The 12,523-nt window shown below is 44.8% G+C and overlaps 1 protein-coding gene across 1 annotated transcript in view; it reads left to right on the top strand.

Annotated features, from left to right (window-relative positions):
- Positions 1–233: 233 nt before the first annotated feature.
- The window catches only part of LOC115471882 (uricase-like), a 134,325-nt gene continuing 122,035 nt past the window's right edge, over positions 234–12,523 (top strand). The window contains exon 1 of the mRNA XM_030205787.1: positions 234–314. Coding sequence (XP_030061647.1) covers positions 264–314 — 51 coding nt within the window. The 5' untranslated portion in view covers positions 234–263. The remainder of the gene's footprint in view (positions 315–12,523) is intronic.

Genomic DNA, 12,523 nt, shown 5'->3' with positions numbered 1-12,523 from the left:
TTATCAATCCTAAATATTGTAGAGATCTGTGTCTATATATATTTGGAAACAGGTGATTACTTAATGTTAATCATTCTATTTATAAACTAGCTGGTGCATTGTGGCAAATGTAGGCAATGACCTTTGAATTATTTTTGTTTATGCAATGGAGCTGTAAGGTAAAGTACAAACCACTCCGAGTCTCCTGTTAATGAAATAACTGGTGTGGAATAAATTTACTATGCAAGGTATAAAAAGTAGCTCGTGAGAACAGAAGTCGCAGTATGTTTCCCATGTTTGCTTCTAAAATGCACGCAGGATCCGGTAGAGGAACCGTAAGTGATTCCAGTTCCATTTATGTTTTGATTGGGATGGCTGAGCAGTTTGTTTTAGACTGTTGTGGTGGGGGTTGGGGTGTGTTGAGAAGGGGAGATTGGTTCAGTCTGAAAAATCATAGCCTTAGCACAGGCTGGATCAGAACTTGCACCCTTACCCATCTTACCAAATTCCACCTGCTGGTGATTCAATTCCTTTTTTTAATTAATAACTTTCAAAAATTACACTCCACAAAAACATTTCAGAATGAAGAAAATAAAGAAATACATATCCATAAGAAACAGGTAATCAGAGTGCAAACTGACTGTTACCCACAAAATAAAGGGGTCAAGAAGAGAAGTATATTCTAAAATGGAAAACTCCAATAACATTAAATGTACCACAATGACCACTCAGCAGGCTGGTTAAGCAATCTCTAAGAATTAACTAACAATTACAGAGGGTTCCCTTGCAACCAAAAATTCCAGCAGTTGCTTAGGATCAAAAAAACAAACAATTATGCTCACCTACAGAAATAAAACATCAACAAGGAAATTCTGTTAAAAGTATTTGAAAATTGTAACTGAAACCTAGTTAGAGCTTCCCAGAAAGAGTCTAGAATGATTACTGCAGGCTTGACCAAACAGCGCTGGATTCCCTTATAAGTGAATGGTTCCTGAGCTCCATTCTGTAGATGAGAATTACCCACTGGAACAACTCCACTCTCCAGTTTAACAACACCCCTTCCAAACTCCATCCCGTGGAACTGTCGGGACCACCCATAGCTGAGGGGTCAGTTGAACAGAACCGGATCTGTGCTTGTCCAGAGTTGCCTGCTTCAGTCAGGGAGGCTCAGCCGGGGCAGGAGGGTTAAATCCTTAGCTTTGCCTTTCTCTTCCCCATCCTGACAGCATGCAGCTTCAGACACCTCTGAGGTCAGTTCTCCCTGCACCTTCCGCCCCATCTTGGCCCCCATCTACATTTCAATTCATGAGCAGATTTCTTTAGTTAGTGACTCTTATTTGGGCTCTCTCTTAACAGCTAATTACCGTAAGATCATTTCCCAAAACTGCATGTTAGGTGAAGCACTGCTGAGAAAAAGAGGTCTTTCTATCCACTCAAAACTTAACTCTGAGTCACTGTGTATCAGATTAAGACTACCAGTTCTGTTGTAATGTCTCTTTTACTCAAAGAGTTTATGGTCTATGTTTGGCTTCATGGAGGTGATACAGTTTGAACAAGGCCACATGGCAAGATTTGAATGGGGGAATTACATACAGGTCTCCAGAGTGGCAGCCCTGTTCCACATTGTTCAGTATACAATACAACAGTGGCATAGCTACGTGGAGCCACGGGAGCCCCCCAAATTTGCTCTGGGCCCCTGTTCCCCGCCAGCCAAAACAGGGGCCCAGAGCAGCTGAACCCCCGCCAGCTGAAGTCTTCATTCAGCACTGGTCTCCAGTGCTGGCAACACCGGAGACCAGCGCTGAACGAAGTCTTCAGCTGGCGGGGGTTCGGGACTCCCGCCAGCCAAGGTATTTGTGGTGGCGGTGCTTCATCTTGCGTGGGTTGGGGACCCCACCAGCCAAGATGTACAGCGGTGGCAGTGGGCGGGGAGCGGCAGGGCAGTGAGGTGGTGGAGGCAGAGGGGGTGGCAGACCAAAATGTGCCCCCCACCTTGGGTTCTGGCCCTCTCCCACCTCGAGGTCTGACTATGTCCCTGCAATACAATACTTGCATTCTGCAATTACCACTGGGGGATAAAAACAAAAAACATATTAATCTCCAGAATTATTCTTTAAAGTAGTAGATAAACAAGTATGTTTTCAGTTTTCTTCTGAACCCCAGATATTTTGTCTCCAATCTGACAGCTGTTGGTAGCACATTCCAAATTAAAGCTGCCTGATAGGAAAATAAGAGATCATGAAACCCCTTATATTGCATTTGTGCCACAGTGAGGAAAGGAAGAGTTAGCAGGTCCTTTGAATGTAATGATCTTTGCTTGGATAAAAAGATTATCATAGATAAGAAGGGCAAAGAGGCTGTACCATAAATAGTACTAAATATCAGAATACAAAGCGTAAATATTACACACAAACTTCTATAGGTAACCAATGGAGACTCTTCAGAAGAAGTGAAGCTTTGTCATATCTCTTTGCTCAGCATATCGTTCTAGCAGCAGTATTTTGTAAGTCTGCAATCATTGCTTCAATCTAACAATGGTACTGAGTGTGGCAAAGTTCAGGCAGCGTGAAAGCAGTCTCAGAAATCTGATCCAAAATCGTAGTCAGGGAATACCCACTCAATCCAGGACAGTCATGTCTGCTCTGAATATTTTTTCTTTTTATATGGGAGATTAAATCCCTTCCCTCCCCCCTGCCAGGGACGCTGAGAGGAGTGCAGGGGGGGGGGGGGCAAGATACTTCGGGCCTGGACTTCCAAGGGAGAGGCCAGCACCAGCAAGGTTTTGAGGGAGCAGAACCTTCTACCTGCCTGCCTGCTTCCAGGTCTGTCTCATCTGCTCCTGTGTGTCAGGACCAGGGTGATTGTGTTAACACGATAATCCGGGTTCCGGCACATAGAAGCCAGAGATGACCCCAAGGGAGGAGCAGACACAGGAATGTAAGGGGGCAGGGGCCTGAGTGTGAAGGGGATGCATCGCTGCGGCGGCAGCCCAGGCGTGGGACGGTCCTGCCCCGGTCTGGTTGTCTCTCGGTGGCCTTGCCCCCTGCAGCTTGGGTTCCTGGTGTAGTCTGCTGGCAGGACATTAAACCCTCTTGTACATGTTCTCATTCTCAAGCAAAACAGCTTAGACAGGGCTCATGCTATACATACTATGATCCTACCCAAACAGAAGCATGTGAATAATGATATACCTGAAGCCCCCAGAGACCATGTTGATGCTGACTCTTACTTCTGCCCATCTGCTTGTGCATCCCGCTAATGCTGGGTGACTGTACTGTTTGCTAAATTGGAACTATTTTGGATGACAAAGCTTACATTGTTTCTCCACCTCCTCAAAGCATCTATTTTAGTGGTATCCAAGCCTATGGGATGGTGGATGAATAGATGCATTTTTTGCTGCTTCTCCTTCTGTAGCACCCAGGCTGACTTTTGAATGATGACTGCTTTAGATTGCACAGCACTGCCATTCTGCATACATGTGAACAGGATGTTGGCAATAACCCACAGCAGGGAACTGTTTGACCTCAGAAGATGGCAGAAGAAAAGAAACTTGCCTTTGATGTTAGAATCGAGTAAGCAAAGGAGACATGAGAAAGTTGAAATGCATGAAATGGCTGGAAATTCCCAATTTAGTAAAGGACTTTCCACTTCCTAGCTGTATCTGTTGCTGTTTTCATTTCCCCTTCTTCGGGCCTGGCAGTTTTCTCCTGCTCCTTATTGCCTCTCACTTACTTGGACCCAGGGCTAGGATTTGACTGGTGCTATGAGATTTCATTTGCAGTTGCCCAAAGATTTGCACCCTCTCCTATAAACTTTCCCCTTCCAATATACTATCTCTGATCATTGCAGTGATGGTCTTTGGCTGGGGTCATCCACCAAGACCCCTTCCAGAACTTAGCAGTCATGAGCACTGAATCTGACCACTAGGTGTCTCCCTTAAGCAATGACCAGGACACTGTTTCCTCAGGGGATTGTGGATGGTGCTGTGGGCTCCCCAGCCCCAGTTGACCCAGAGAGCAGAAGATCTGATTTTGGAATTAAACTGGGGACTTTCTGTATGGCAATGCACAGCATTTGTCACCTGAGCTACAAGGCCAGTCTTCTGTTGCTGTTTTCTTATATATTGTTTTGTGGGTATCTTTTCAAATTTTGTTCTCAATATTTAATGAGATCACCCTGTCATTTTGTGGGGGTAAACAGTGCTGATCCCTGAAAGCCACATCAAACACTCTCCCGAGATCTACTGTTTCTCAAAAACTTGGAACTGGCAGATTGGGTGAAAATTTCAATTTTATATGCAACAGTGCCAAATTACCCAGAATCCAGAAGGGAGACTTTTTTTTTGTTAAATTTTGGTTTAGAACTTACATTCCAAAGCAGTGTGGTATTTGTTCTTCTTGAATCTACCTAATGAAATCAGTACCAGAGATCCCATAGACACCAGCATGGAGTTTCAGCAATCCAAGACTGGCCTAAAATCTGACATTTGGAACTGGCAGCTCTGTAAGTGACTGGCAGCCCAGTCTGGTATCTGACAGGGCTGTGGAGTCAGTACACCAAACCTTTAATTCTAACTTCTCTATTTTTCTATACCCCCCCCCCCCCCTTTACAATGTCATCTAGTAATGCTGACACAGTCCATTCACTTTGAATGGGCTGTGTCGGCATTGCCACACCAGCAGCCGCTAGCGTGGCTTTGTAAAAGAGGGGAGGGGGATTTATTTATTTTATTTTGTTTTAGCTATTCAATATTTGATAAACTGCCCTTCATTAGCAAGAACATCAAGGTGACCTACAGTCTCATATAAAGTAAAACAGAATGGGTATAACAAAAACATTTGAATTATGTATAACATCAATAATTGGAAACAGCCAACACAGTTAAGTACTGAAAAGAAGACAGATTGATAAAGGTATAGAACAGCCACAAAGCCATACTACTGTTTTTATTTATTTATTTATTTATTTATTGGGATTTATTAACCACCTTTATGAAGAGATTCGCCCAAGGCGGTGTACAGCAGGTACAGTTTAACTTAAAACTTATAAGTATAAACATAAATACAGTGAACGAGGTAAGAAAATTGAAACCTAATAATAGGACTATCATGAAACAGGATAAAAAAATATGCACATTTAACAGCACTGAAATTCAAATAACAGAGATATAATATGATGTCAGCATAATACTAATGAAATATCTAATAAACACCCAATTAGAACATTCAAATAACATAGATATGATCCTAGTGCTTTTCTACAATACAGCTTACCATATAGCTGAGGGGCCAAATGCAGATATATAGATGGGGATAAGATGCATGGTACAGAGTCAGTTGGGATAAATAGATGGGTGGCTAAAATCAAGGCAAGTTCTTTGTACAGTTAAGCAAGAAATAAGGAACTGATCCAAGTAACAGTGTGTGTAGCAAGCTAGTCCAGGTGCAGAATGAGTGTCTAGTCAGTCACCCTATCAGGCTCATTTTCGAAAGAGAAGGACGCTCAACTTTCGACACAAATCGGAAGCTGGACGTCCTTCTCACAGGGTCATCCAAATCAGTATAATTGAAAGCCGATTTTGGACGTCCCTAACTGCTTTCCGTCGCAGGGACGGTCATAGTTCAAGGGGGCGTATCGGAGGCATAGCGAAGGCGGGACTTGGGCGTGCCTAACACATGGACGTCCTTGACCCATAATGGAAAAAAAAAGGGCATCCCTGACGAGCACTTGGACGACTTTACCTAGTCCTGTTTTTCTTACGACCAAGGCACAAAAAGGTGGCTGAAATGACCAGATGACCACTGGAGAGAATCGGGGATGACCTTCCCTTACTCCCCCAGTGGTCACTAACCCACTCCCACCCTCAAAAAACATCTTTAAAAATATTTTTTGCCAGCCTCAGATGTCATACTTAGCTCCATCACAGCAGTATGCAGGTACCTGGAGCAGTTTTAGTGGGTGCAGTGCACTTCAGGCAGGCGGATCCAGGCCCATCCCCCTCTCTACCTGTTACGTTTGTGGAAGAAACAGCGAGCCCTCCAAAACAGTGGCATAGCCATAGGTGGGCCTAGGAGGGCCGGGGCCCACCCACTTAGGGCTCAGGCCCATCCAACAGTAGCACATGGTAATGAAAATGCTGCTCTCCACAATACTGGCATCTTCGCATGCTCAGTTTTCAGCGCATGCCTGCTGCAGACTACCAAGGTGGAGACTGGAGAGAAGCATTTTCCCACCAGCTGAGATATTTTTTTGGTGTGGGGGTGGGGGAGAGAACATTTGGTGCCCACCCACGTCTTGCCTAGGCCCACCCAAAATCTGCTGTCTGGCTACACCCCTGCTCCAAAACCCACCAGAAACCCACTGTACCTACATCTAGGTGCCCCCCTTCACCTGTAAGGGCTATGGTAGTGGTGTACAGTTGTGGGTAGTGGGTTTTAGGGGGGGGGGTTGGGGGGCTCAGCACACAAGTTAAGGGAGCTATGTTCCTGGGAGCATTTTATGAAGTCCACTGCAGTGCCCCCTAGGGTGCCCGGTTGGTGTTCTGGCATGTCAGGGGGACCAGTGCACTAGAAATGCTGGCTCCTCCCACGACCAAAGGGCTTGCATTTGGTCATTTCAGAGATGGGCGTCCTTGGTTTCCATTATTGCTGAAAATCAGAAATGACCAAGTCTAGGGATGACCATCTCTAAGGATGACCTAAATTTCAAGATTTGTGCGTCTCCGACTGTATTATCGAAATGAAAGATGGACGTCCATCTTGTTTCAATAATACAGGTTTCCCCACCCCTCCATCGGGACGTTTTGCGAGGACTTCCTCAACAAAACTTGGGTGTCCCTTTCGATTATGCCCCTCCACATATTAAAGGCTTGGGAGACGAGCCATACATTTACCTGCTTCCTGAAGTAGAGGCAGTCTCTAGTTATTCGTAGCCCTTCTGGGAGTAAATTCCAGAGCGTGGGAACTACTCCTGAGAAGGCTCACTGGTGGGTATCATATCATAACATTTCTTTTGATGAGGAGACAGATCATAGGTGGTAAGTGACTCAACTGTTTGGGGAGGCTAAGATGGGTGGGGCTAAAGAGTGGGTGGGGTTAAGGCAGGGCCAAGGTTCATTTGAATGGAGTGTGATTTGGAGAGTTAAAATCCTTAGGGTAGGGCGGTAACATCTACCTCTGCAGTAAAGGGGCAATTGGGGCATTTTTTTAACACAGCAGGAGAGAACCCTTTGCTGATGTCTCTGGTGCAAATACACCGGCTGCTACCCTCTAGTACATCCTTTAGTGATGGTATTTGTGACCTGGATTGACCACTGTTGGAAACAGGATGCTGGGCTTGATGGACCTTTGGTCTGTCCCAGTATGGCACTACTTCTATACTTATGGTAATATGCACACTGAATACACTCTAGGGAATTATATGCCAAAAAAAAAATCAAAATAATGCACACCAAAATAAAATATATTAAACAAAACTGTGTTTTCAGTGTTACAGAAATATATGCAGTTACTTTAATACTTGGCTCTCGGTCAGTCCTAGCTCCCCAGTCCAGCATCTTCCTGTAGGCCGTGTGAACAATGATGTTCAGTAGCACTGTAACAGAAATCCCGTGATTACTGGCAACCATAAAATGATTTGCTTATTAGTTGTTTGGTAGATTGCTAAACGGCCATCAGGCATCAAATGAGCTGACCTGGCCTTTAATATTCTATGGAGTTATCAAACATATTTGGAGTATGTATTAGCTGTACCTAATGGTTATAGCAGCAAGCTAAGAACCAGGGAAGCAAGGATTCAAATCCCACTGCTGCTCCTTGAGATCTTGGACAAGTTATTTGATCCTCCAGTTGTTTGTCTCAGTTACAAATTTAGGGTTCCTTTTACAAAGCAGTGCTACTGATCAGAGGTGTGCTGAAGGTGAAGAGTATCTGGGTTTAAAAAAGGTTTGAAAAAGTTCTTCAAATTCCCTCTTTTTACTGAATCTACCTAGAGCTTTCCATCTTTTCCCTTCCTTTTATTTCCCAGTCTCATTAACTGCATCCTCTCCCCCTTCCATCCAGCATTTCCTATTTCCCCCTTCCATCTAACATATCCCCCTCTCTCTCTCTCCCCATTCATCCAGTGCCCCCACTCTCCCATTCCAACCAGTGTGTCCCCTCTCTCCCATTCCAATGAGTGTCTCCCTTTCTTTGTCTCCCTCTTCCATCTAGCATGTCTCCTCTCCTCCCCTTCCATCCAGCATTTCCTCTTTCCCCCTTCCATCTAGCATATCCCTCTCTCTCTCTCCCCATTCATCCAGTGCCCCCCACTCTCCCATTCCAACCAGTGTGTCCCCTCTCTCCCATTCCAATGAGTGTCTCCCTTTCTTTGTCTCCCTCTTCCATCTAGCATGTCTCCTCTCCTCCCCTTCCATCCAGCATTTCTTCTTTCCCCCTTCCATCTAGCATATCCCTCTCTCTCTCTCCCCATTCATCCAGTGCCCCCCACTCTCCCATTCCAACCAGTGTGTCCCCTCTCTCCCATTCCAATGAGTGTCTCCCTTTCTTTATCTCCCTCTTCCATCTAGCATGTCTCCTCTCCTCCCCGTCCATCCAGCATGTCCTCTTTGTCTCCCCCTTTCAATCAGCATATCCCTCTTTCCCCTGCTTTCAGCTTCTCCCCTCTCTCACAAATTTCATCCAGTGTTTTCCTTCTTTCTTCCCTCCATCCATCTCCCCCTCCCCCTTCCATTCAGCCTTTTCTCTCTCTCTCTCTCTCTCTCTCTCTCTCCACCTGATAGAAGGCCGACAGTCACGCATGATTCGGAACAAGGTATCTTTCAAAAATATCACCAAAACAGGGAAGACAGAGTATCTCGATAGCAAGGTTGTAAAAGAGACCATAGTAGATCAGGTGTCCTTAAATAAAAATCAGACAAAAGATTGCAACTACTGAGCAAGATGTGAATAGAAACAACAAACATAATTTGAAATGTTTATATGCGAATACCAGAAGCCTAAGAAATAAGAGGGGAGAGTTAGAATATATTGCACTAAATGAAAAATTAGATATAATACGCATCTCTGAGACCTGGTGGAAGGAGGATAACCAGTAGGACACTGTCATAATAGAGTACACATTATATCATAGTGATAGGGTGGATTGAATTGGTGGAGGGGTAGCAATGTATGTTAAAGAGGGCCTTGAATCAAATAGATTGAAATTTTGCAGGAAACAAAACATATCTTGGAATCCCTATGGATTGAAATTCCATGTATAAAGGAGGAAAAGATAGTGATAGGAGTGTATATTACCCACCTGGCCAGGATGAACAGATGGATGTAGAAATGTTATCAGAAATTAGGAAGGCGAACAAACTGGGCAACACAATAATAATGGGTGATTTCAATTACCCCAATATTGACTGGGTAAATGTAATATCAGGGCATGCTAGGGAGGTAAAATTCCTTGACAAAATCAAGGACTGCTTTATGGAGCAGTTGGTACAGGAGCCAACAAGAGGAGGAAAAATTCTAGACCTAGTCCTTAGTGGAGCACATGATCTGGTGCAGGAGGTAATAGTGCTGGGGCAGCTTGATATCAGTGATCATAATATGATCAGGTTTGATATTGGCTTTGGAGTAAATACACGTAGGAAATCCAATATGTTAGCATTTAACTTTCATAAAGGAGACATGATAAAATGAGAAGAACAGTGGAAAAAAAGGGGAGCAGCTGCAAAGGTCAAAAATTTACATCAGGCATGGATGCTGTTCAAAAATCCCATCCTGGAAGCCCAGGCCAAATATATTCAATGTATTAAAAAAGGAAGAAGGAAGACCAAACAACAGCTGGCTTGGTTAAAAAGTGAGAGCTAAAAGAAAATCCTTCAGTAAATGGAAGAAGGATTTGACTGAAAATAATAAGAAACAGCATAAGGAATGTCAAGCCAAATGCAAATCACTGATAAGGAAGGCAAAGAGGGAATTTGAAAAAGAGATTGCGTTGGAGACAAAAACACATAGTAAAAATGTTTTTTAAGTATATTAAAAGCAAGAAGCCAGCAAAAGAACTAGTTGGACTGCTAGATGACCGAGGGGTAAAAGGGGCAATCAGAGAAGACAAAGCCATAGCAGAGAGATTAAATGAATTCTTTGCTTCAGTGTTCACCGAGGAAGATTTGGGAGAGATACCAGTACCAGAAATGATATTCAAAGCTGATGAGTCAGATAAACTGAATGAAATTTCTATAAACCTGGAGAACGTAATAGCTCAATCTGATAAATTGAATAGTAGCAAATCTCCTGGACTGGATGGTATTAATCCCAGAATACTGATAGAACTGAAAAAATGAACTTGGGGAACTGTTGTTAGTAATATGTAACTTATCTTTAAAATCAAGCATGGTACCAGAATATTGGAGGGTGGCCAATGTAACATCGATTTTTAAAAAAGGTTCCAGAGGATATCCAGAAAATTATAGATGAGATGTTGGTGCCAGGCAAAATGGTAGAGACTATTATAAAGAACAAAATTACAGAGCATATTCAAAAGCATGGATGAGACACACAATAGCTAAATGGTGTGAGAACCCCCTTTGATGAAGCGTGGCGAAACAGGCACCTGTCGGGGCACTTACACACACCAGTTTGGAATGCTGAGCACATCGGCTCTTTAAGCTAAGTGTCTTTGGAATATATTTTTATGTGACAAAGTGGACAGCACAGGTTAATAAATGAATTGCAATTGCAACAATAGGGTGGAGGTGGTTCGAGTCAATGTGTCACGTCTGTGGCCGTGACCACCCTCATACTTACCCTGTTTCTGGGAGTCAGTGGCTGTGCTGGCTTCGGCTTGTCTCTGTGTCTGTCTCTGTCTTAGTTTCTCTCTGGCTCTGTGTGCTGATTGCCCTACTGAATCTCACCTGTGTGGGCTTTGCCTCTTCCAAGATGGCTGCCGCCTCTTCGTCTCTGCCAGTTTCCAAGATGGCTCCCGCTGTTACTTTCTATGGGATGCCTGCTCTGAGTGTCAAGCCTCTGTTTGGTTGCAAGGTGATTGCTGCACCTGTGGCTCTGGTGTTGATGGGCTTTATTAGTCACCTGAAGACTACACTCCTGGCCTTTGCATTGCCATTCCCTCCGCAGTGCCTTAGGTCCCGAGGTTAGTGTGCTGTTAGCACCGTTTTGCTTTCCTTGTTATTTGTTCTATGGGTCTCCTACCCTTCTGTGGGTTTTCAGCCCTTCTGTATGTATTTGTTCTATGGGTCTCCTACCCTTCTGTGGGTTTTCAGCCCTTCTGTATTTATTTGTTCTGTGGGTCTCCTACCCTTCTGTGGGTTTTCAGCCCTTCTGTGTTTATCGCTTGTGGGTTTCCAGCCCTTCTGTGTTTATCGCTTGTGGGTTTCCAGCCCTTCTGTGTTTATAGCTCTGTAGGGTTTCAGCCCTTCTGTGTTTATAGCTCTGTAGGGTTTCAGCCCTTCTGTGTTTATAGCTCTGTAGGGTTTTAGCCCTTCTGTGTTTATCGCTTGTGGGTTTCCAGCCCTTCTGTGTGTATAGCTCTGTAGGGTTTCAGCCCTTCTGTGTTTTTTGCTCTATGGGTTTCCTACCCTTCTGTGTCTAGCTCTGATAGCTCTCTGTGTTTGTTCCTAGTGTTAGATTAGCCAGCTTAGCTCCGTCTGGTTTGTAGCCTGTGCCTAGCTCGGCTAGTTCTCTGTGTTTGTTTCCAGTGTATGACTTGTTAGCTTGGGCACAGCTTTGTGGTTAGCTGGTGTATAGCTTTACTAAGTCTCCTGAGTTTGTTCTGTGTATGTTTCCAGTGCATGACTTGTTAGCTTGGGCACAGCTTGTTGTTAGCTGGTTTATAGCTGTTCTAGTCTCCTGAGTTTTGCTCTGTGTATGTACCTGTGTATGACTGGTTGCCTGGGTATAGCGTTCCTATTAGCCTGGGTACAGTCTACTAGTCATTGTGTTGATTCCTGCTGACTGCCAGAACCCGGACAGTTCCTGCTTGTCTGCCTTGCCTTCGCCTAGGTGCCAGGGGGCACCCCTGGACCTTCCTTCCTGTTGTTCCTGTAAGTCCTACCGGCTGCCAGAACCTGAGGGCTCAACCCGAGGGGGAGGCAGTCAAGTGTAGGTGAAGCTTAGGTCCAGGGTGTTCCAGTTCCGTTCCAGTGTGTTCCAGTCCAGCGGGTTTCACTCCGGTATGTTCCTGTCCAGTGGGGCCGCTCCGGTGTGTCCAGTCCAGCGGGCCCCACTCCAGTGCGCACCTGTCCGGTGCGTTCCAGTTCCGAGTGTTCCAGTGTAGAAATCCAGTCCGGAGTTCCGGTCCAGTTTTGTCTCCTCTCTACCTGGAGGGTGATTTTGCCTTAAAGGACTCACAAACCCCGCGCTCCCGGGGAAGAAGCCTGAAGGTATGCAAAGGACCTCGAGAGCGCGTCCCGCATGGGCGGGCTCGCGACACAATGATTAAAGGTTGATGCATGAGCATAGATTCACCATGGGAGTGATATGAGAAACCGTGCCAAGTGGTATGAGACTCCACCTCAGTTGCAATTTACAAGTGTTCT

The sequence above is a fragment of the Microcaecilia unicolor genome, chromosome 6 (assembly GCF_901765095.1).
Source record: "Microcaecilia unicolor chromosome 6, aMicUni1.1, whole genome shotgun sequence".
NCBI classification, from domain to species: domain Eukaryota; kingdom Metazoa; phylum Chordata; class Amphibia; order Gymnophiona; family Siphonopidae; genus Microcaecilia; species Microcaecilia unicolor.
Note: the sequence above shows the minus strand (reverse complement) of the source record. Positions and strands in the feature narration are given on the sequence as shown.